General features: G+C 45.7%; 1 protein-coding gene and 1 long non-coding RNA gene across 2 annotated transcripts in view; one reads left to right on the plus strand and one right to left on the minus strand.

Moving 5' to 3' along the window:
* Nucleotides 1-24,650, plus strand: part of HFM1 (helicase for meiosis 1) — a 307,691-nt gene that overhangs the window by 92,512 nt on the left and 190,529 nt on the right. The window contains exons 7-12 of the mRNA XM_073571760.1: nt 1,981-2,113; nt 4,876-5,027; nt 7,896-7,973; nt 9,353-9,514; nt 11,234-11,434; nt 11,584-11,672. Of these exons, the coding sequence (XP_073427861.1) occupies nt 1,981-2,113; nt 4,876-5,027; nt 7,896-7,973; nt 9,353-9,514; nt 11,234-11,434; nt 11,584-11,672 (815 nt within the window). The remainder of the gene's footprint in view (nt 1-1,980; nt 2,114-4,875; nt 5,028-7,895; nt 7,974-9,352; nt 9,515-11,233; nt 11,435-11,583; nt 11,673-24,650) is intronic.
* On the minus strand, nt 22,273-23,523 carry LOC141085871 (uncharacterized). The gene is made up of 3 exons (XR_012231429.1): nt 23,463-23,523; nt 22,513-22,679; nt 22,273-22,430 (listed from the first exon to the last, which is right to left on the minus strand). It is a non-coding gene; the product is annotated as an uncharacterized lncRNA (long non-coding RNA).

Genomic DNA, 24,650 nt, shown 5'->3' on the forward strand with positions numbered 1-24,650 from the left:
TTATCAATCTTCTCGCAAGCACCCCCTGAAGACTCCCCGACAGGCCAGATCTCCTGGCTGAGGGGCCGTTTTACCACCTGAATTCTCGGTTGCTCAATTAGACGGCTTGGCCATCTAAACCACAATACTGAGAGCAGAGGGGTTTTTTGGACTGAAACATTAATACAATGATCCAGGCTAGGAAGCCATCTTCTTCAGGGTCTATTATCGAGCCTGGAAGGCTTATTTTGGCTGGTGTGAGTCTAATCACATCACCCCTATACCCTGTTCCCTACCATCTGTCCTAGCCTTCCTCCAAGCAGGCTTAGATGCCGGTATTGCCCTAAGTTCCCTGAAAGGCCAAGTCTCTGCTCTCTCTATTCTTTTCCAGCGGAATTTAGCCTCTCGCCTGCAGATTAAAACCTTTCTTCAAAGGGTGGCATACAGCTCCTCACAGATCCCCAGTGGATCCACGGGATCTTAACCTGGTCTTGAAAGCCTTGACAAATTCACCCTTGGAGCCCCTCCGGGAAGCTCCCATATCCCTTGTGTCCTGGAAAGTGGTATTTTTCATAGCCATCACCGCTATCAGGTGGGTTTCAGAGTTGGCGGCCCTGTCCTGTCACCCTCCATTTTTGATTATGCACCAAGACAGGGTTATTTTTTGGCCTCCTCCTTCCTTCCTCCCCAAGGTGGTATCGGCCTTCCACCTGAACAAGGACATAATCCTACTGTCATTTTGCCCCAACACATCCTCTGGAGCGTTCTTTCAATAAGGTGGACCTGGCCATGGCGATAAGGGTCTACCTGGCTAGGACTGCTCCTTTCAGGGAAACAGACTCACTCTTTGTCATTCATAATGAGGTGAGAAGAGGCCTGCCGGCCTCTAAGGCAACAATCGCCCGCTGGATCAGAATGGCAATTCTGGAAGCCTACTGGTTGAAGAACAGGTAATCCCCTGCTGGGGTCAAGGCTCACTCAACCAGGGCGGTGGGCGCCTCCTGGGCAGCACACCATAGGGCATCAGCCATGCAATTGTGCAAGGCAGCCACCTGGTCGTCCATTCATACCTTTTCAAGGTTCTATAAGGTCCATACCTATACTACAGCGGACACCAGTCTAGGCAGAAGAATTTTTCAGGTGGCAATGGTGAGTTCTCCAACCTGAAGGATGTTTCTGTCTTCTCCCTCCCCAGGGACTGCTTTTGGACATCCCACGGTTTCTGTGTCCCCCAATGAGATGAAAGTGAAAACAGGATTTTGGTTGCTTACCGTAAAATCTGTTTCTCAGAGTCTTCATTGGGGGACACAGCACCCTCCCATAATTTTGTTACTTGTAATGAATATATGATGACTTACATGATACTACTGCTTTTTCACTAACTGATTGTCCTACAGCCTGTCGAAGGGGTGTATACTGCGAAGGCGGAGTTAACATTTTTTCATGGCATAGTGTCAACCTCCTTGCGGCAGCAGCACACACCCACGGTTTCTGTGTCCCCCAATGAAGACTCTGAGAAACAGATTTTACTGTAAGCAACCAAAATCCTGTTTTTCTCAGCATGACATCACAGTTTAATGCATTTTCCAATTTTTGTCATTAAAGTGGATAACTCCTTCAACAATTTAGTTTTAGATACAGACAATCATTTTGCTCAGCACAAGTCTCCATACAAAATTGTTTTTAATAATGCCAAATATCGTCAAATTTGTAAATATAAATTATTACATTTGATGGAAAAAATACTACATTCATTAATGTTTTTGGAATCACTGTGAACATAATGATGGATCAGTTGATCCATAAAAGAGTTATGTCAGATGACACATTATAGAATAGAATATCCTGTGGACCCACTGGGACCCAAATATGTCAAGTGGTGCCACCCTCATCTATCGTGCCTGAAAAGATTACCTCATTAAAAATTAGAGATGATCGTGTCTTTCTCCAAAAGAGTTTTGTTGTCAAATATTATTGTTACCTTTTCATATTTGTATTTAGGTTCTATATTCAGATAAAAACTTTGTCATGTGTGCTCCAACTGGATCTGGAAAGACAGTCATATTTGAGATCGCAATTGTGCGATTACTAATGGAATCTCCTGCACCTTGGACAAATGTTAAAATTGTATACAGTAAGTAGAGTTTAAGCTCTTAGACTATTATCTTTGATTTCCATTGTATTATGCCATTGATGAAAATTGAAAAGTGTCTTAAAGAAACCTTATTCTTCTGGGAGAAAGTGGAGAGCCTTCAGAATACAGGTAGTCCTCGACTTACGACGTTGATCCGTTCTTACGCGGCGTCATAAACCGAATTTCGACGCAAGTCGGACCATACGTTCATATAGTACTGTACCATAATAGCAGTACAGTACTGCAAACACTTAGGCCTCTTTCACACTTCAGTTTTTTACAATCAGTCACAATCCGCCAGGTTTTGAAAAAAACGGATCCGCAATTTTTTTTGAGGATCCGTTTTTTTCCCCATTGACTTCCATTATTGGCGGATTGTGACGGATTGCCGTCCGTTGCATCCATTTTTTTTGCGGATCCACCAAAAGTTGCTGTCCGTCACCATCCTCAAAGATTTCAAAACGGAGCTTGCAACGTTTTTTTCTCTGGCGGATCCTCCAGACACTGTTTTAACCAGAAATTCTTTCTGGGTGCCGGAGAAAAAAATTTTTTCTCTCCTCTCTCTCTCTCTCTCTCTCCTCTTTTCCAGGCTGCGATTCCTTTAAACTTCTTCATTTGTCGGATCCGTCAAAAAAACGGACAGGTGGCATCCGTTGTCATCAGTACTACAACGGATCCGCCATCCGTCCTTTTGGCGGATTATGACTGATGCAAAAAAAACTGAAGTGTGAAAGAGGCCTTAGCCTATCCAAACACCTTATGATATCCACTTTCACCTCCATGGTGATGGCCTTCCTTTTCTTTGATGCACTGGTATCAGATGAGCGTTTGGGAGCCATAATGAAGGGTGTTATGGCGTGCAGGAGACTCGATTTCCTCGTGTAACCGGATACAGTGTACAGTACTGGACTCTATTCTTCCGCCGCTGCACGTAGTTGCATGTAGTTCGACTTACGACGCAAAACCGCGTAAGTCGGAGTGAGGTGTCGTATAAAGCGTCGTAAGCACGAAACGACGTAAGTCGCGACCGTCGTAAACTGAGGACTAACTGTATTAAACACTTCTCACAAAGATGGCTACTTTTACAGATGCATGCAGAGAAGTTGCTGCCCTCAATTGTAAATTTGATAGGTGCGTGACTTTTACCTGATACATTACCCCTTTCTTATTGTTTGAGCTGTTGGCTTAGTGCACAATCACGAGCAGCTCATGTTACTGCCCTATACTTAAGATATATTGTTCTCTCCCATCTAAACTGGCTTCAGTGTCCTACAATAAGGTCCTCCAAACAAAGGAAATAGAATCTAAGAGTGGAAATGTTGACATGTAACCTCTTTTTCTAAAGCTATCACCCAAATACATATTATATTATTTATGGCGAAAATGTGTTCTAACTTAAAGGGGTTTGTTCACTAAATACATTCGTCACTTATCCACGAATGATAAATGTGATCACTAGGAGATCAAATTTTGGACCCCTCTCACTCCCAGGAATGCAGGGTCCCAAAGTCCCCAGTGTGAATAACCAGTGGTGCGTGAGTGATCATCACTCCATTCACTGTGTATAACAGTGGGCGAGAGAGTCCTTCTGTCAACGCACATATTGTGCTCAGCATTTATTTTGTGTTTTGGCCCCTTTTTCTGTTTCACTGAACAAGGGGGCCTGGCCTTGTGTAAAAAAAAAAAAAAAAAAAAAAGATTTTTGCTCAAATTACTGATGTAAAGTCATAAAACTAATAGGTGGTGTAAAGTTAGACAAAAATGTCTAAAGATGTATCAAACTGAACTGCCACTACGATAATTTTTGGTTCATTTTTCGACTGTACAGTATGAGTTCACATTGTCTAAGAATTGATGGTTTTAGTCAATCTGCTTCCACTTATTCTTGAGTTTTCTTAAAGGAGTTTTATGGAAAAATCATTGATGGCTTATGCTTAATGTTAATTTACTTAAATCGAAGAAAAAAAAGTTTAAAATTGCTCCATAGAAAAATACTTCAATAACTACTTCCAAGATTGTAGAGAGAAGAAGCAAATGAAGAAAAACTTATGGTCATTACTTTTTTTCTTTACATCTCTCCTACTTTTCACATGGTATATATGAAGGACCAACTGTCAAGACCCGTCTATCATCTCATAACCCCATTTTACCTTTTAGAATCTAAACTTATTAACTTTTTCCCAAGTTCAAATGGGGTTTAGCCTCACTTTGCTCACAACTACTTCAAACTTGCTTTCCACAATGTGTGATCCCTTTTTTAGGGCACAATTTGAGGATGTTCTTATGCTCACCCACCCTTCTCCTAATTCACTGTGCCTGTGCCATTGTCAGAAATAACACTTGTTATTTTGTTTTATCAAAATTGTAAGAGATCAGTCTACACAGCTAAGATAGATATCGCTGAAGCCGCATGTTAAGTCATTTTTTATTTTGGAATATGCTACTAGTATATTTTTAAAAACTCCAGATAGGCTCAGCAAGAGGGAATGAGGTGAATAAGCAGCAGCCAGATTTCCCTGGCAGCTACCTCTCCCCCATAGCAACTATGGATCAAACCCAACCTGCTCCATTCTTCCTTCTTCCAATATATGTTGTTAGATGAGGACCTAAAAATCTTTAATGCAGCGTTTTTAAGGCAGAAATTCTAGAGAATTTGACCATTGTGTTCTGTAGGTAATTTTTGTTTGGAAATACTGTTATAAGTCTGTTTAATAAAAAAGTCATGTTTTTGTGCTCTCAGTATAATTTGCATTTCATTTAAGTGGCACCTATAAAAGCTTTATGTGGCCAAAGATTTGAAGACTGGAAAGGGAAATTTGAACAGATTGGTCTTCTCTGTAAGGAGCTGACCGGAGACACAGAGGTGGAGGACTTATTTGAGATTCAGCATGCCCAAATTATAATGACAACTCCTGTGAGTATACTCAAGGTTTAACCCTAGTATTAGGTGAATGCAGATGGAACAGTAAAGTGGTTGTCCACTTTCAGAATTCCCCACTTCATTGTTCACAAGCCATAGCCATTTCTACTTTGTAATGTGCTTACATTTGTGTAAGTGTCTCCTTCTTATAGCTGTCATATCACCTCATCTCCATTGTTGTGATGTTTGTGATTACATCACATTGACCCGACCAGTCACATGGATCTTTAGCTTCTTAATAGGCTTTTAACATTGCGTTACAGCGAACGTTAGCTCTGCGGTGCACTTTTTTTTAGGAAGTGTACTCCTACAGGAGGCTGAAACTCAGATTTAGTAGACTGTGTCTGAGTGTCTGCCTCCTGAAGGCGTACACTTCTGAAAAAAGTGCACGTCAGAGCTCACGTTCGTTCTGCTGTCACCATTGCAATCTATTGGCCCCATGTTCGCATGCATCCAGACCCCGTTTTGTGGGGGATTTCAGACTTATGCCCAGAAGGAGATATAAAACGCAATGTTAAAGTACCCTTGGGCTTAAAGCTCCGCTCTGTAAAATTTCAGATCAATATGTAACGCTCTGCCTATGAACACTATGGCCCTGATTCATGAAGACTGGCAATCTACACGCCGGTCTTGATTAGGGGCAAGGTGTATTGTGAGGCTCCTGATTTATTAAGAAGCACACATCTCATATGGCGTGTATCTCGGCACAAATCTTACTCTAGTGATTGCTGTTATTCCAGATTTGTGCATAGCAAATGCCGCCACTTGTTATAAATTTGACAAGCAGTGGTCAGCACGCCTCCGTCCCGCCCCAGCTCCACCCACTTCAGAGCTGGATAAAAATAGCCCGAGAACAGCAAAAATGCCAAAATTTTAGCTTGGCGTTGTTCCACAACTTTGCTAATTTTCAAAGGTCTTAATCCCGATTTAATTGAGGCACTGATTTAGTGTAAAAAGAGAACTTGTGTGAAAATCATAACGAAAGATATTTACAGTATTCTGTTTCCAATTGTGGTAAAACCTCAGCAGCATAAATCAGAGCTTAGCTGCATGATTGTAGCCAGGTATGTTTTTCCTGAAAGGCTGGAGTATTAGAATTCTAAGAGCTCCTCTTCAGGTCTCTTTCTGTGTACACACATGGGAGAGACCTATCAGTCACCTGGAGTGTTGCAGGGAGAATTCTGATGGTATAAAAAAAATTTAAATTTTAAAATGGCGCCCGCTGCACCTTCGCATTCGCAACTATCGGTGTATCTAGAGTTGATCCAATAGTTGCTATTGCGCAGGCTTCGCCATCTTGCTAGAGATAAAAAACAATGTCCTCCTCCAAGATGACACCTCCCTGTGCAATAGCAGCTATCGGCGATCACCTCTATACACACTGATAGCTGCTACTGCGCAGGTGCCGGCGGGCGCCATTTTAAAATAGATTTTTTTTCCATCAGTATAACTATAACCTCAAGCACATTTATTATTAACACATTAAACATGCGATTATGCTGCAGCCCAGGTCCACGGCTGGCACCTGCCTGCAGGAGGATTTTTTTTTTTTGTATGCACATATATTCATTATGTAAACTAGGGGGCAGGTCACTGAGGGATCAGTGACCTATCAGCAAGTCTGCCTTATGAATAGCTAAGCAGTGCACCATATGAAGACCCCCCCCCCCCCCACAGGCCGCCCCAGAGCACAGGCATATTATTAACTCAAAATTGAAAATAAAGATTAAACAACAACACAAGATGGATTTCATCAACAAAGTTATCATTTTAATCAGTATAGCGGCACCGACCTGACACTGCGTGTAGGTTATTGAGCACAATCCTGCTGACAGGTTCCCTTTAAGTGATATCATCTCCAAGCAATATGCAATCACATTATAATACATGTGTGTTCTGTAGAATTTCTAGAACACTGGGGCAGATTTACTAAGCTTCATGCGCCAGAAATTTTTCATAATTTGTGCAGAAAATTGTCCCTGCACTACTCCACATTTATTACGTGTTTTAAATGCATTCTTTACAAATGTTAGAGATACTTCAAGAGAGGCATGGCCTAACAAAATGTGGGTTGAGAAAGAAGCTTGGTAAAAATCATGATCACATGCGCCGGAATTGAGCTAAGAATTTTAACTTTGTGGACGATCGTAAGCAAACTAACAAATATTATAAACTTAGACTAGACAGTCTAAAAATGTGTCACGTTTATCAACCTGCATCAGACACTTTCTGGTACATTTTAAGACTGTATAGTTTATATTTACACTGTCTAAAAGACAACTTTAGTAAATCGGTCCTATTGTTTGTCATTTTTCATGAGCTTTTGCAGCTACGGAAGTAAATTGTTTGTGCAGGTTATTCTAATTGAGATGTGTAACTAGCCAAGATCAAGAACTTCTAACTATCAGGGTATGTGCATACGTTGCGGATTGCTGTGCGGAATTTTCTGCACGGAATCTGCATCTCTTGGCAGAAAATCTGCGCATTTTTTATGTGGATTTCCTGCAGATTTATTGTGGTTCTTGTGCGGATTGGGCATGCGTTTTTACACCTGTGGATTTCTATAATGAAATAGGTGTAAAAATGCTGCGGAATCCGCACAAAGAATTGACATGCTGCGTTTCTGCGCGGATTTTTCCGCAGCATGTGCACAGCAATTTTTTTTCCCCATAGAATAACATTGTACTGTAAATCACTTGCGGATCCGCAGTGGCAAATCCGCTGTGGATCCGCAGCAAACCTACAACGTGTGCAATACCCTCAGAGTCTTTCAGTTTTGTTCATCAAACTTGTTCAGTTATCTTTGTGTTTTTATTTGATGTGTTTCTATCTAAACTACTATAATGTATTCATTGTCTTAAGGAGAAATGGGACAGTATGACGAGGAAATGGAGGGATAACACCTTGGTTCAGCTTGTTCGTCTCTTTCTTATAGATGAGGTAATTGTCCTTTGATGTCTTGCGCACACCCACTGCACTTAAGCATTATGAACTAGTGACAGCTAAAGATGAGCAAATTGTTCCAATGTGTTTTGAATTTGCACCAATTTTTTAGGAATTCGATGAATCTGACGTATTGAAACAATTGATTCGATTTGCATGAATCGCCTAAAATAGCTACTGCCGTTTTAGACATTGCAGAAGATTACATCAGCCAAAACTCCCAAACAAGAGGAATTACCATAGGCTGTATGAAAGCAGAGTCAGGAAATGCAGCAGACATTTTGTGGTGACATCACAGGTTTCAGTGTAGCCATAGCTATAGGGAGAGAAAGCCATAAAACAGTGGAGAAATTCTAGTGTGTGTGTGTGAGTGATGCATTACATCAGTGAAGAAGATAATTGTGTAAAGAAAAGAGAATAATATAGAGATCTATTTGATAGGGAGAGATAGGAGGTTATAGTGCAGTTGAATTTCAATTACACGTATTTTTGCATTCATGCAGAAGCAGACCACCAATGTTGCTGAAAGGAAAAAAAATTATTCTGTGACTGCCTCACAAAGTTTTCATGTCGCAAATTACTGTACTTATCTTTTGCACACCAGTTATATTAGCCTAATTTGATGTACACACACCACACCAATACTGGGGCCTATTGACACTGTTTTTTTGGGGGTGGGAGTGGAAAAAAAGACAATAACAATGATCGAGTTAATGTGAAATATTTAAAAAAGGTATACCACGGCAGCTAGCAATTAGAAAGTGGGAGTCCTAAGTGGCAGCTGCATGCAGGCAGTAGTGCTACCAAACACAGGTCACAATTGGCCTCATTTGCCTGTGGCAAGCAAACTATTGGGTAGGAAGAAGTGGATATTATAGACTATATCACGTGCAACTGCAGAAAGTGGAGCTGAAACTGTGCTGCCAGTAGTCAAAAAAAAAGCCAGTAGAAAAAATTCTGAAATTATAATTGCGGTTTTTATTTATGAACGCTTTTCGAAGCACACCTGCGCCTTCATCAGGACTAACCACAGACGACTTATGGGAGACTCCGGCTCTCATCTTCCTATATTCAGTCGTCTTTTACTATGTAATGGCAATTTGATTAACAGTTCGTTCTCATTGAAAAATATTACTGGCTGTATTAAAATACCAGAGCATAATTCCAATTCCCTATAGAAAGGCATAACAATTTATCATCAAAAGCCTGTGAAAAGTTAGAACTTTTCCAAGCCAAGGAAAACAAAATACAGGATAACACAGAGCTTGATAACTATGCCTCTGAAATGGATTTTGGTGTGTAAATTAGAGAATAATCCTTCTTTTAATATATAATAGATGCACAAAATCTTACTAATAAGTTTACTAATTCTACAGGTGCACACAGTGAAAGATGAAAGCCGAGGAGCAACTCTTGAAGTCGTTGTCAGCAGGATGAAAACAATGCACGCCTCCCTTTCTCGTGCAGTGACAAACACTGGAGAGTATCTGCCCATGCGCTTTGTGGCAGTGTCAGCAACAATCCCTAATGCTGATGATGTACGTCCTCATCACCATTAACTAAATAGATTGAGTTCTCTTTACTGTATATTATTTGCGTTTTTGGGAGCTAGGATCACAAAGAAATATACCATAGTTAAATGTCTCCTATATATTATATCACCTCTCGCTTCCGTGCTATAACATTTCATCGTTTTATAGAGCACAGACTATTGAATCTTACAGATTGGAGTGAAATGTGGCTGGACTTTTTGAAGAGAAGCACTTGCTGAAACAATGGGCAGTTCTCACATTAGTATGAAGTTTAAAATAGTCAATTATAAAGATAATATAGTACAGGACCCAACTCTTGCAGATTTGTTGTGTAGCTTTCACACTGCATGTCTTCAGAAAATTACAGCACTATCCACATGTAGCATAAATGTTCTGCTCGAAAAACGAAGGTGCTGCAGATATTCAATGCAGCATGGGTTGAAATACGTATTAAATCCACAGAATAATGTAAAATGACCACAGGTAGATGCAAACATTTCCCACAATCTGTCTCAGTGGTCTTTAGGCAAACCAATATAGTGAAAAAGGCAGCTGTGCATCCATTGAACATTATAGAATTAGTTTAGACCTTTTCGCCAGGCAAATATTTCAGCTTCTCCATGGAGGAGCTTCTTCTTCACCATATATGTTGACTACATTTATGTGAAAAAGCAAATACAGTTGAAATCATTCTTTAATATGCACAAGTAAGTCTAATTATTAACACTGAGCAATTTAGGCAATATATTAGACATGACATCTTTCATGGCTGGCCTCCTGGGCACTAACACCACGACGTGACTTTTACTTAATCAATTCAGAGGGCTATTGGTCATTACATCAGGTCCTTCCTTTTCTTCATTGACAAAACACAGGTACAACATTTTTTCTAATGAGGCAAAGTAGACAATACTTTTTATTATGTATGTGGCAATAATTTGGGCAGTATTTTATGTAACCATCCCAACACTCTTTGAGTTTAGTGAAATATTTTATAACTGGAAGAAGGATGAAAGAAGCAGTACTGTACTAGCCTGTCCTGTTTGCCAGCAAAGAAGACAATGTCAGGATATTCACAGAACATACACAGTATATCCAAATATAACATACAAAAGAACTATAGTAACATGGACTTTATAAGATATTACATTAATAATGTACAATTATAAGCATGACTGAAGGGAATCTGTTACCAGGTTTTTGCTACCCCATTTGTGAACAGCATGACGTAAGGGCAGAGACCTTGATATCCACGATGTGTCACTTACTGGGCTACTTGCTATGGTTTTGATAAAATACCCGCTTTATCTGCTGCAGATATACTTGTTCGCTGAACGCTGAGCTCTGTATAACTCCACCCACAGCTCTGATTGGCTGCATTCTGTGTGCACTGTGCATAGGCACAAAACTTCCAATCAGTAGCATGTCTGTGATTATAAAGAGCTCATGAATATGGAGGACTACCTGACATCAGGGTTTACTAGTCCTGTAGTGATAATATCCTGCAGATTAAAATTGTGAATTTATAAAAACTACACCAAGCAGCCTAGTAAGTGACACATCGCTGGAATCAGGATCTCTGTCTCTACTTTATTCTGCTCTCAGATTAGGCGACAAAAACTTAGTGACAGATTCCCTTTAATGATACGCGCAGCATAAATCTTGTAAGATAGGATTTGTCGTTCTATTAACAAAAATGCACTTATGTATAACTTTGAATTTTAGATTTCAGAATGGCTTTCAGATGGAAGATATCCTGCCATTTGTATGAAAATGGATGAGTCGCATCGACCAGTGAAGCTCCGAAAAGTAGTGCTGGGATTTCCTTGCAGCAGTAATCAAACTGAGTTTAAATTTGATCTAAGCCTTAACTATAAAATAGCGGGTGTCATACAGACCTATTCAGATCAGAAGCCAACACTTGTTGTAAGCATGAACTTCTCTTTTTTTTCAGATTTACAGTATCTGTTTATTCTTGAATTTTTGGAGGATTTTTTAGTCTTTTTGTGGCTTTGCTGTTAAGTTTATCTTTGTTTCTCCTTGAATATCTTAAAAATCTGTTTTTTTCTTCATAGTTTTGTGCCACAAGGAAAGGCGTTCAGCAAGCAGCTTCTGTCCTCGCAAAGGATGCAAATTTTACCTTGAGCATTGAACATAAAAAGAGGTTTGTCTTTGCTGATGTACAGTAACAGATATTTCTCCTTCGCCTCATTGGGGGACACAGAGACTTTGGGTGTATGCTTCTGCCGCTAGGAGGCTGACATTAAGTGAAAAAAAGAGGTTAGCTCCTCCTCCGCAGTATACACCCTCGCCCCTATTGCGGGCGGAAATCAGTTTTTTGCTCAGTGTCCATGGAGGCACACGTCTGGTTTTTCTCCAGACCTTTTCTTCGTCTTTTTCCCATGAAGATGTGACAGGGACAACGGATCCTATTGAAAGGGTCCGATTTCCCCAAACCAACAACGGGCGAGCACGTGAGAGTGTCGCTTCCACGTATCCTCTCCCGTGACGTGGGACACAATGCTGGACTTAGCCCTGACCACCCCTAGGTATTGAAACCATGGGTTGTACAGAGGCACAAGACTAGTCCGTGCGGCCCCCACTGCTCCACCAATGCTCAGACTGCGGTGCTGCAAGGTGGCGGACGGTCCCTCTCCTCACCCCCTGAAGGGGTTAGATGGAGCTAGGGTGCCTGCACCGTCCTGTTTTTTTTTTGTCAAAGACCCCCTCACATACCTGCGCAGCAGGCGGAAGAGGATCATCGGAGAGAGGGTCTGGGAGGGCTCCTGGAAGTCTTCAGGCTGGAGCCCACAGTGCTAGCCATGCAGAGGATACGTCAGGCGGCAACCTGGAATGCCACACCGGTCAGTAGCACCATACCACCCCGGTCAGTAGCACCATACCGCCCCCCCAGTCGGGTAGGGGGAAAAATTGAGGCCGCGGCTTCGGCCGGAGCTAGTGGCCGGAAGTCCCACCCCCGGGACCGTGCGTCACTTCCGCCCGCCCTGCACTGGGCGACGATAGAAATTGAGGCCCCGGCTTCAGAGTGTGGCTAGGCCGCAAAGCGGAAGTACCGCCCCTAGGCCCGTTTTCACAGGCTGGCGCGCACCGCAGATATCGGCGCGCGATTTGAAGGAAGATCCACATCGGTGGGGGCGCAGGACTGGGGTAAGTGCCCGAGAGGCCACGCTACAGGGAAAAATGAGGTGCTACCTCCTCCCCATAGACCCAGCAGCGGACAGATACAGCATGTCCGAGAAGGAAAAGACGCACACGTTCTTTTGCGCTGCATGCATCTCTTGTCGGGCTGCGTTTCCACGGGCGCAGAGCAAGCGTTTATGCGAAGCCTGCGATTCCGAACGCGCCCAGTAGCCCTCCCCTGCGACTGCGACCAATGTGCCAAATCCCCCGGAGTGGGCACGATCACTGTCACAATCCATGGCGTCGCTTATGAGAGCAATAGAGTCCCTTCAAGCCCCAGATAAGGGCAGGGACTGCGGCTCGCTGTCTTTAGAAGGAACCTGCACCTCACTAGAGCCTCCGGCCTGCAGGGGCCGCTTTCACTCCAGGCAGACCCGGAGGAAACGAATCCACACGGTGTCGCCCAGTCCATCCGGTGCCTTGGCATCCGTAAACTCTGCTTCTCGTTCCCCGTCACCAGTGGTTGATAGCGAGCAGACCTCGGATTGCGACTCAGATGAGCCCCTTGACCTGGATACTCCAGGGTCACGTGAAACAGTGGACAGCCTCATAGAAGCCGTCAATCAGACCCTAGGGATTGAGGATGATCCCGCAGCGGCTACGGGGCATAAGGTGGCATTTAAGTGAGTGAAGCGCCTGCACAGAATTTTTTCCTCTCACCCTGAGTTTGAGGACATAGTGCAGCGGAATAGAGAACGTCCAGACCGGCGTTTCTCGGGTCAAAGGGCACTCGAAACAAGGTATCCGGACCTCCATAAGAAATGGATGGAATCCCCGATAGTGGATCCACCGGTTTCACGCCTGGCCACTAAGACCGTTATCTATCTCTAGTGTTTCCTCGATTAAGGATCCCACGGATCGCCTTATTGAGAGCTTAGCTCGGTCAGTATATGAGGCGTCAGGGTCTGCACTCGCTCCCTCGTTCGCAGCAACTTGGGTAGCTAAGGCCATGATATCATGATCTAGAAACATTAATGAAGATCGCGCAGGAACAGGACCTACCTCCAGAGATTTCGGAGGTCGCAGGTCAGATGGCGATGGCCGGAGACTATGTAATTAATGCGTCTTTGGATGTGGCCAATTGTTCGGCATTTGCTGGCGCTAATGCAATCTCTATCAGAAGAGCCCTGTGGTTGAGGACATGGCGAGCCGATTCTACTTCTAAGAAGCCCTTGACTTCCCTGCCTTATCAGTGCGGCCGCCTATTTGGGGAACAGTTGGACCAACTTATCACCGACTCCACAGGAGGAAAGAGCGGGTTTCTCCCTCAACAAAAGGTGAAATAGCTTTTTCGTCACCCTTTTCAGGCACGTTTTCAGGCCTTTCGCAACCCCAGGTGGACTACAGGGCCCAATTCTGCCGCCTCAGGCCGCCCCAACCAGGATAGGGAGCGGCAGGTCTCCTCATATAGAGAAAACCCATTGGGGAGAATGCGTGCTCAACAGGCCAGATCGAGAGGATCCAGATCCCAAAGATCATCAGCCAAATGACTTGAGGCCTTTACCAGACGACAACAGCAGGGTGGGCGGCCGCCTACTCTGGTTTCACCACGTCTGGGCCAACATTGCTCACGATGCATGGGTAGAAGAATTGGTGTACTCAGGTTACAAAATAGAATTTGTCAGATGCCCGCCGAGACAGTTTTTTCTTTCCCGGCTTCCCAGGGTAGATGCCCTGGCAAGGGCTCTATTGGCAGCCATCAAATCTCTCCAGCACAACAAAGTCATTATTCCAGTGCCAGAACACGAAAGAGCTCAGGGATTCTATTCTAACCTCTTTGCGATTCCCAAAAAGGATGGGTCGGTCAGGCCTGTGTTGGACCTGAAGCTTCTGAACAGATTCGTCAGGATCAGACATTTTCGGATGGAGTCTCTCCATTCAGTCATATCGGCCATGGAGCAGGGAGAATACTTGGCCTCAATAGACATCCAAGATGCATATCTGCATATTCCCATTTTTCCTCCTCATCAGAGGTTCCTACGCTTCGCCATCAACGATCAACATTTTCAGTTCGTAGCGTTACCCTTCGGGCTAGCTACGGCTCCCAGAGTGTTCACAAAGGTTATGGCAGTTGTCATGGCCATACTGCATTCTCGAGGCATTGTCGTCTTGCATTATTTGGACCACCTCTTGGTCAAAAGGCCCTTCAATACGGGCATGCGAGGAAAATGTCAGCATCACGCTGGATACTCTTGCCCGCTTAGGGTGGTTGGTCAATGCAAAGAAGTCATCCCTTGTGCCAGCTCAGAAGATCTCCTTCTTGGGAATGATCTTCGACACTTGCCGAGGGTTGGTGATTCTCCCTCAGGTAAAGGTACTGGCTCTCCGGCAGGGAGTCCGGGCACTTCGCCAACCAGTCCCTCATACCATCCGATCTGGGATGAGGATTCTAGGAAATATGGTGGCAGCAATGGAAGCGATACCTTTCGCCCAGTTCCATCTTCGCACCCTGCAGCACGCCCTCCTGTCATCTTGGGACAAGAACCCTTTCACTCTTGATCGGCAGTGTCGTCTGTCCTCTCAGGTCAGAGTCTCTTGGATGGTTGATGACCAGTTCCTCTCTGACCCAGGGGAAACCATTTCCCCCAGACCATTGGCTGGTGGTGACAACTGACGCCAGTCTCCTCGGCTGGGGAGCAGTGTTTAATCACCACCACACAACCCAGGGACGGTGGTAGCCACAGGAGGCTCGCCTCCCGATCACTTTATTGGAGATACGAGCAATTCGGCTGGCACTCCAGAAGTTTCATCACCTCCTAGCAGGCCACCCTGTCTGAATTCAATCAGAAAAAGCCACGGCGGTGGCTTACATAAATCATCAAGGGGGCACTCGCAGCAGAGCAACCATGCGCAAGGTAGGGCATGTTCTTCAGTGGGCTGAAGCAAACCACTCGGTGATTTCAGCAGTTCACATCCCGGGCGTGGAAAACTGGGCAGCAGACTTTCTCAGCCGTGAGGGTCTTGTGTCCGGAGAGTGGTCTCTACATCCCCAAGTCTTCCAGCAGATTTGTCAGCGGTGGGGAACACCGGATGTGGACCTGATGGCTTCCAGAGTGAACGCCAAGGTGCCCACATATGTCGCTCGGGCAAGGGACCCGCAGGCAATCGTGGTGGATGCGTTGGTTCTGTCATGGAACCAGTTTCGCCTCCCGTATCTCTTTCCCCCGCTGCCACTACTTCCGAGACTCGTCGAGGAGATCAAGATGGAAGGTGTGCCGGCAATCCTGCTGGCCCCAGATTGGCCCGTCGAGCGTGGTACGCAGATCTAATGCTGCTACTCGCCGACGTCCCTTGGCATCTACCAGAGCGCCCGGATCTACTTTCTCAAGGGCCGATTTGCCACCCGAACTCAAGGGCCCTGTGTTTGACGGCATGGCCATTGAATCTTGGATTCTAACCCAGGCAGGGTTCGGGAGCAAGGTGGTCGCTACAATGATTAGCACCCGGAAGCCTGCTTCAGCACGAGCTTACCACCACACCTGGAAGGTGTTCTTCACTTGGTGTTGAGGCCGTGGTGTTTCTCCGCTGAGAATCTCGATCCCCAACATCTTGGGCTTTTCTCCAGTCGGGCCTAGACTCGGGCTTGGCCCCGAGTTCCCTCAGGAGACAAATATCGGCCTTATCCGTTTTGTTTCAGTGCAGAATTGCTACCAATTTGCAGGTGAAGACTTTTATCCAGGGAGTCGCCCATTTGGTACCTCCCTATAGGGTGCCTATGGACACCTGAGACCTTAACCTGGCACTAAGTGTTCTGCAGGAAGCTCCATTTGAACCACTGCAAAAGGTGTCTTTGAGGTACCTTTCCTGGAAAGTGGAGTTCCTGGGAGCCATCACTTCTATCAGGCGGGTCTCAGAGCTGGCGGCCCTATCCTGCCGAGCTCCGTTCCTACCTTTCCATATGGATAAGGTGATGCTCAGACCAGCCCCTCCTTTTCTCCTGAAGGTCGTGTCCTCATTTCACATTAATGAGGATGTTGTCTTGCCTTCGTTTTGTCCAGCACCGGTGCACAGTGTGGAAAAGGCTCTTCACACGTTAGACCTGGTAAGAGCCCTCTGAAGGTACGTGTCGAGGACGGCGCCCTTTCGTCAGGCGGACACGCTGTTCGTGCTCCCCGAAGGGCGCAGGAAGGGACTCGCTGCCTCAAAATCGACCATAGCCAGATGGATTCGTTTGACTATTCAGGAGTCCTACCGCATTAGAGGCACGCCGATTCCAGCAGGGATCGGAGCGCACTCTACTCGGGCTGTGGCGCCTCTTGGGCGCTTCGGCATCAAGCTTTGACGGAACAGGTGTGCAAGGCAGCAACCTGGTCTAGCATGCACACATTTGCCAAACATTACAATATCCATACTCAGGCCTCAGCGGATGCGAGCCTGGGTAGAAGGGTTCTCCAAGCAGCCGTGGCGCACCTTTAAACAAGAGGTGCATGTAGCTTGGATCGGTGAGTCAATCTCCCACCCAGGGACTGCTTTTGGACGTCCCACTGTCTCTGTTTCCCCCAATGAGGCGAAGGAGAAACATGGATTTTTGTGAGAACTCACCATAAAATCCTTTTCTCCGAGACGCTCATTGAGGGACGCAGCACCCACCCTATTAGCCAGTTGGCTCTTGTTTTGTTTAAATTAATATATGTTTACTTATTTGATATAGGGGTGGTGTTTTTCATTGTACATGTTGTACCTGTATTAAGGCTGATTTTGTTGTCCTCCTACTGCTTTGGCACCAAACTGATTTCCGCCCGCAATAGGGGCGAGGGTGTATACTGCGGAGGAGGAGCTAACCTTTTTTTCACTTAGTGTCAGCCTCCTAGCGGCAGAAGCATACACCCACAGTCTGTGTCCCTCAATGAGCGTCTCGGAGAAAAGGATTTTACGGTGAGTTCTCACAAAAATCCATGTTTCAATATACTGTATATTTTCAGTATTTGTTAAAGGGAATACATTATTATTATTAAAAACCAGATAGTTAAACATACTGGGGTATATTTATTAAAACTGTCTAATTCTTAGACTGTACAAAATTAGGCTGGAAAGTCTTAAAATTCCCAAAATTGATCACAGTGGTTCATGCAGTTTGATAGATCTGCTATATTTTAGACTGGATATTCTAAGTTTAAACGTCCTCTTAGTAGTCTTACATTAGGCCTGAATTGTATGCCACAATTTTTGCATTTTATGTCGCGCTTTGTCTTAGGGCCCCGTCACACATAACAACGCTACAGCGATCCCGCTAACGATACAACCAGATAATGATCGTTGCTGCATTGCTATGTGATCGCTGGTGAGATGTCAAACAGACAGATCTTCCCAACGACGCAGCAACGATACAGCGACCCATAGCGATCTTTGTAACAATGTCGGCGGTCATTGAAACCCTGTCACTCTACTTCTGTTCTGACGATGCAGATCACGATGTGGGCTGTACTCTGTGACGTTGTAGGCACCCAGGCGTGGTTTAGCGTTGCCTTTTCCGTGCCCCCTTAGCCACGATTGGTGGTCACTACTGCGTTCTGATTGGCGGCGCTTCTGTTCTTTGTTCCTGACCCCGTGAACAAAGGCAACCTAGCAGCGCTTCTGTTATTTGTTCCTGCCTGCGTGTTGGTTTACAGATCGTAGTAGCGTTCTCCGGCTGCGACTCCAAACCGAATTCTATATTCTTCCACGTTATTGTTGGACACCTATACTTTGTGCACGGTAGGTATCTTTGGGGTCTAAAATGAGATGTAATTTAAAGAACAACTTCCAATTATCAGCTGTGATCGCTTGTGAGGGAGGGAGGGCGTGGCATCTATCTGTGTCCATATGGTTTTGTATGGGCAGCCATTTTAGGTGGGCTTGTGTGCACATACCCATGAAAGGCAAAAACTTGTGCGCTTCCAACTTTTTCTTTTTTTGGGGGGGTTCTAAAAGTACCGTTTGTGGTTTAAAATGCATTTCCATTCCATCAATTTTATTGAACAACTACAAGTTCTCTGCTATCATTGTTCTTGAGGGAGGGGCATTTTTTCTATCTGTGGATGGGCAGCCATTTTAGGTGGACTCGTGTGCACACACCAACGTTTTCAAGACTACAGTAGTGCGCTTCAAACGTAATTTTTTTTTTTCAAATTTTCCATATATGCTCACTGTATGCTTTTCTTTATTTCAGATGTCTTAGGCTGTGTGCACACGCTGCGGAAAAGGTGCGGATTCATCCGCGCGGATTTTGTACAATCCGCAGGTGAAACCGCAGGTCAAAAGACCTGCGGTTTTACCTGCGGATTGCTCTGCGGTTTTGCCCTGCGGTTTTTCATCTCCTCAATGGAGGAGATGGCAAACCGCAGGAGAATCCGCAGAAAGAATTGACATGTCAATTCTTTCTGCGGATTGAAAACCGCAGATAATCCGCGCGGAAAATTCCGCACCGTCTGCACTGCGGTTTTTGATTCCCGTAGGGAATCATTGTACTGTACACCGCAGCAGAAACTGCTGCGGGTCCGCAGCGGCCAAAACCGCTGCGGAACCGCAGCAAAATCCGCAGCGTGTGCACACAGCCTTACAATACTGAGGAGTTTGTTCGTGAACCTATCGAACTGTATCGGTCTCTGCCCTGCCTTTGGCAAATTAAGTCGGCCGATTACAGTAATAGAATGGAAAAAAGGCATACGAGAAAATGATTGCCGTTTTAAGCGGCATAATCCATGCGAGAAGGTGGATGAAAGCCTTGTTCGCAAAAATATCCAAGGTCTACGCACGGTGTATAAAAAGGAGCTCAACAAGGTGGAGAAGTCAAGGAAGTCTGGTGCCAGCATGGATGAGGTTTATGTGCCCTCGTTGTGGTGCTATGACTTGCTTGGCTTCACCCGTGACCAGGAGCTGTCACGGGCAGCGGTATCATCGGTGCGGCCGACCCTGGAAGAAGACCCAGCGATCCATAATGATCCAGACTCCCCGGTTGGAGATGTAAGTACCTTCTTTGCTTCCCCGAATATAGCAATTTAAATTTGTATGTGCATTCCTATTGTTGAATTGAAAATAGTAACTAAGGTTTTATCTGTTTAATTCTGCAGTTTACAAAGTTTTCCCTTCCAGTTCAGATAAGTACACTACTATACTCTTTTTGCCCGACTCCGTTCTCATTACCTTGAGTTAACCCATGCTGGTCATAAATCCAATGCCAACTAATTTTGTGTTGTGCTGCATGATGTTTAAAAATATTTTGTTGGGTTTTGCTTTAACCGTTATTTTCTTTTTCTGCAGCCCCATCAGCAAGAACTTGTTACTCCAACAACTGAGGGCATCATGGGTAGTGAACACAGTATGGAGGACCCTTGTGAGGGGTATAGTCAAAAGCCAGCGCCCTCTACTCTACCTCGTCGACAACAGCTTTCTCGAAAAAGAAAGGCCGCCGCGCAGCCATCTCCTGATCTTCTGTGTTTGGCTAATCAAATTTTCGCTAATCAGGCCAAGACCAGCATGGACACTTTTGCTAACTTTCGGCTGATAGACTGGGTAAGCTGGATGCTAGACAAAGGAGCCAATCCAAAAGGGTGATATTTGAAACTTTAAGTAAAGCCGCAGCAGGTCAACTGGATGAGTCTTCAACAGTACGAAGTGTGCGCGACCGTGATCCTTCTGAGCAGTCATGGACACAAATGCCAGAGCCACTTCGGAGCACGCATGTGCGGAGGATTGGTCCTCCGCAAAACCTGACGATACACCCCACCCCCACCCCAGTTTCCCGCGTTTCCACAATCTTTTGTCCCAAATTTCTTCTCAGCCCACGCGAGGTTGTTTGACTGACGAAAACCAGTACCAGGACTTGTAGCGCCGTTTTACTTTTTGTTTAGATTTGTATTGTAATATTGTACACTAATTGAACATTTAACAGTTTGTTAACTTATGTTATTGTTGAAATAATTGTTGTATTTAAATAAAAAAAATTTTGGCCTTATAACTTGCACTGGGCTTTGATGAATTAAGCATATGCTTTTTGGCATGACAACTTGGCAGGGTAATGGGCTTCGTGCATCTATATTGATGCGTAGATGTTATGGATGTGAGTAGATGTAATGGATGTGCTAGATCAGGGGTCTGATTGTAAGCGCCTGTGTAATTAGGCGCCTTATTCTTTGCCTGTGATGAGGGTTGTTTACACTTATGCAATGATTCTTTTGCAGGCGCCTGCGCAATGGTGTTAAGGCGTCTGTCTATGTCCGATATCAGTGATATGTACTATCTCTTAGACCACGATATATGCACAGCTGGTAGTACATGACGTCACATGCTGGCGCTAAGGTCTGTCAGCTATGGTTTACGTGTAATGAGAAACTGCTGATCTGCAGGTATGTTTGGACATTAACCCTACATTGGCTAGCAAGGACACAGCTGCTCCCTATTCCTTAATTAGATAAGCCTATATAACAGCACAGTGACTGGCAAAAGGTACCCATGACGAAGCCACCTAGAGTGGCGACACGCATCGGGTCATTAGTCCAGCTTGCCCCACTCCACTTCACTTCATATGTGATGTATTGGGTTCTGTGCATCTATGTATATTATTTGAAGGTGGACATGTAGATGTCCTTTGGTTGTTTGCACTCTTTACAGCCCATTTCTGGTCTGGATGATCTGGTCTGCTCTTGGAGCCTGACTTCAGGCTGAGGTATTTCCAAATGGGGTTTATTCAGTACATTCCAGAAACGTTTGTTTTTTATGTACCACATTGTGAATAAGAGTATGCCAGAGCTATATAACTAATTGTATGCACTGTCTCAAGGCATTTAAACTTGTGATAACATCCATTTAAAATTTATCTGCATCACTGATATCCATGATTCATTTGTGATGGCTACAGTGTATTAGTGTGCTTTCAAAACCTTCTAATTGGGTATTAGTTTACATGGACCTTGGGTATAAGACACTTTCTCCACCAAAAGTGGTAGTGGTTATCAGGTTTGGTTCTCTATTATGAGATATGTATATCTTTTGAATGTGTCACATGTGTGACCATTTTTTAATGTTTTTAATGTGTTGTTGTTGTTTGCTGTGCTTAATTTAATAAATAAAAATTGTAATATTTTTGCTAAATTCCTATTCAGGGTGATCCCCGATTTGTGGCCTATTCTTTTCTGCTTGTGACTGTCATATATAGGTTGTAGGCCAGGGTTGGATCCCCTTTTTATATTTCGGTGGTGCCCCCGTTAGCTTGCTTTACAGATCAGGGGTCTCAAACTCGGCTGAGTAAAATGGGCCGCACATAAAAAAAAAATTGACACGGAGGCCCCTGATCATGTGACCCCCTGACTCCTCCCCCTCCTGTGACCTCATCCCAGGTCCTGTGCACAGTGTGCACACAGAACAGCCATCGTGGATCGCACGCTCCTGAATGCGCGCCTTCCCCCTGCCTCAGGGACTGAGACATGTGGTGCACCACGGCCCGCAGATGCCTGCCTCAGGGGCCGTGTTTGAGACCTCTGTGCTAGATGAAACATAACATTTAAAAAAAAAAAAAACACACAACAGCGGATATGAACTATAAATCTTATTTAATAACTGGGCTAAACAATGCCCAGACATGGCAACATAAACAAAAAGGTAAAAAAAAAAAAAAAAAAAAATATGTTGGGGGTGCCGCCCTGTTTTTGGCCTGCCAATGAGCGCAGCAGCAGGGATCTGTGTTGCTCTAAAGCTTCAATGGCTCTCCCCAGCGAAGCCACCAGGTCTTCATTAGTAGGTATTTCTAAAAGGAAAGGGATTGTTAAATCTTAAATTCTATACAAGGATCAAATTAACATGGAATATGTTTTTTATTTCACACTTACGGTTTAGTGCTTCCTGGTGATCAAGACTGGATGCCTGCCTGCCGTTGCTTCGGGTGGGGATGGGCTGACGGACCACCCCGATCCTCTGGCATCCTCGGGCTGTGGGTCGCCAGTCGAGTCCTGCTGGTGCTCCGGCTCATCATTTGCCTCCTCCTGGGGCTCCGGGTCTGCAGGTGCAGGAGGAAAGAAAACCCCATTATGTACAATACTGTAGTAAACTAAAGGCCGAAGATCAATCTAAAGTTTAATTAATTAGATTTTTATTATTATCAATTTCTATTTAAGATGAGCAACTTTGACGTTTTTAGGGTTGAGTCGGGTTTCATGAAACCCGACTTTCTCGAAATCTGCCGACTATAGGGAAAAGTTGGAGGTCCGACTGAAACACGAAACCCAATGCTGCAAGTCAATGGGAAAGCAAAGTCGGCAGGGAGTGAAGTACAGTAAACACACCTACAGTGCCCATTTCAATGCCAACAACATCAATTCTTATTACTTAAGCTTGTCAACCTTAATTTACTTTATAATAGTAGTTGCGCATTGAAAAATGGGAGTTATTTGGCTAAAGTAGTGTGGGGGGTAGGGCTGGTTCCAGGTTTTCGTGCGCCCCGGGCCAAAGAGTGTCAGTGTGCCCCTTTAACACATACGACAATTCATGATGCTCCGATACAGCACAGAAATATAGGTATAGTCAGGCCCGGATTGGCAATATAACCAACCGGGCATTTTCCCGCTGGGCCGCTATCACGTGGGCCGCGGGCAGCAGCGCCCGATCATCTGGCCGCTTGCCAGCTGCTGCGGCCACTGTTGCTCCTGCCGCCGGCCCTCTGCGGGCACGGCGGTGATAGTTTCCAAGTTCCTCCCGCACTGCAGGGAGATAAGCCGCCACGCCCCCCTCACACCCCATCCTCGCCTTAGCATGAGACCCCCTCCCCCCCGCAGCCACTCACAGCGTCGCACTCGCTTGCCTGCTCGCTCTGTTCGCAGGACATGTGATGAGGTCACAGGAGGGGAGGAGTCAGGGGGTCACATGATCAGGAGCCTTTGTCCAGACCCCCGATCATGTCACCCCTGACTCCGCCCCTCCTGTGACCTCATCACAGGTCCTGTGCTCTCAGCCTTGCCTCTACCGTCTGCAAGACTCTGCTTTGCTGTTGTCATGGTGCTGGTTGAGGTAAGTATGTGTGGGGTCAGGATTTACAGTGTGGATGTAGCAGAGCTGTGTGTGTATGAGGTGTACGGAGCGGAGCCGTGTGTGTACGAGGTGTACGGAGCGGAGCCGCGGGTGTACGGAGCGGAGCCGCGTGTGTACGAGGGGTACGGAGCGGAGCCGCGTGTGTACGAGGTGTACGGAGCGGAGCCGCGTGTGTGCAGGAGGTGTACGGAGCGGAGCCGTGTGTGTGCAGGAGGTGTACGGAGCGGAGCCGTGTGTGTACGAGGTGTACGGAGCGGAGCCGTGTGTGTACGAGGTGTACGGAGCGGAGCCGTGTGTGTACGAGGTGTACGGAGCGGTGCCGTGTGTGTACGAGGTGTACGGAGCGGAGCCGTGTGTGTACGAGGTGTACGGAGCGGTGCCGTGTGTGTACGAGGTGTACTGAGCGGAGCCGTGTGTGTACGAGGTGTACGGAGCGGAGCCGTGTGTGTACGAGGTGTACGGAGCGGAGCCGTGTGTGTACGAGGTGTACGGAGCGGAGCCGTGTGTGTACGAGGTGTACGGAGCGGAGCCGTGTGTGTACGAGGTGTACGGAGCGGAGCCGTGTGTGTACGAGGTGTACGGAGCGGAGCCGTGTGTGTACGAGGTGTACGGAGCGGAGCCGTGTGTGTACGAGGTGTACGGAGCGGAGCCGTGTGTACGAGGTGTACGGAGAGGAGCCGTGCGTGTACGAGGTGTACGGAGAGGAGCCGCGCGTGTACGACGTGTACAGAGAGGAGCCGCGCGTGTACGACGTGTACAGAGAGGAGCCGTGTGTACGAGGTGTACGGAGCGGAGCCGTGTGTACGAGGTGGAGCCGCGCGTGTACGAGGTGTACGGAGCGGAGCCGTGTGTGTGTACGAGGTGGAGCTGCGCGTGTACGAGGTGTACGGAGAGGAGCCGTGTGTACGAGGTGTACGGAGAGGAGCCGTGTGTACGAGGTGTA

The sequence above is a fragment of the Dendrobates tinctorius genome, unplaced genomic scaffold (assembly GCF_039654945.1).
Source record: "Dendrobates tinctorius isolate UK_male_01 unplaced genomic scaffold, ASM3965494v1 ptg000029l, whole genome shotgun sequence".
In the NCBI taxonomy this organism is placed as follows: Eukaryota; Metazoa; Chordata; class Amphibia; order Anura; family Dendrobatidae; genus Dendrobates; species Dendrobates tinctorius.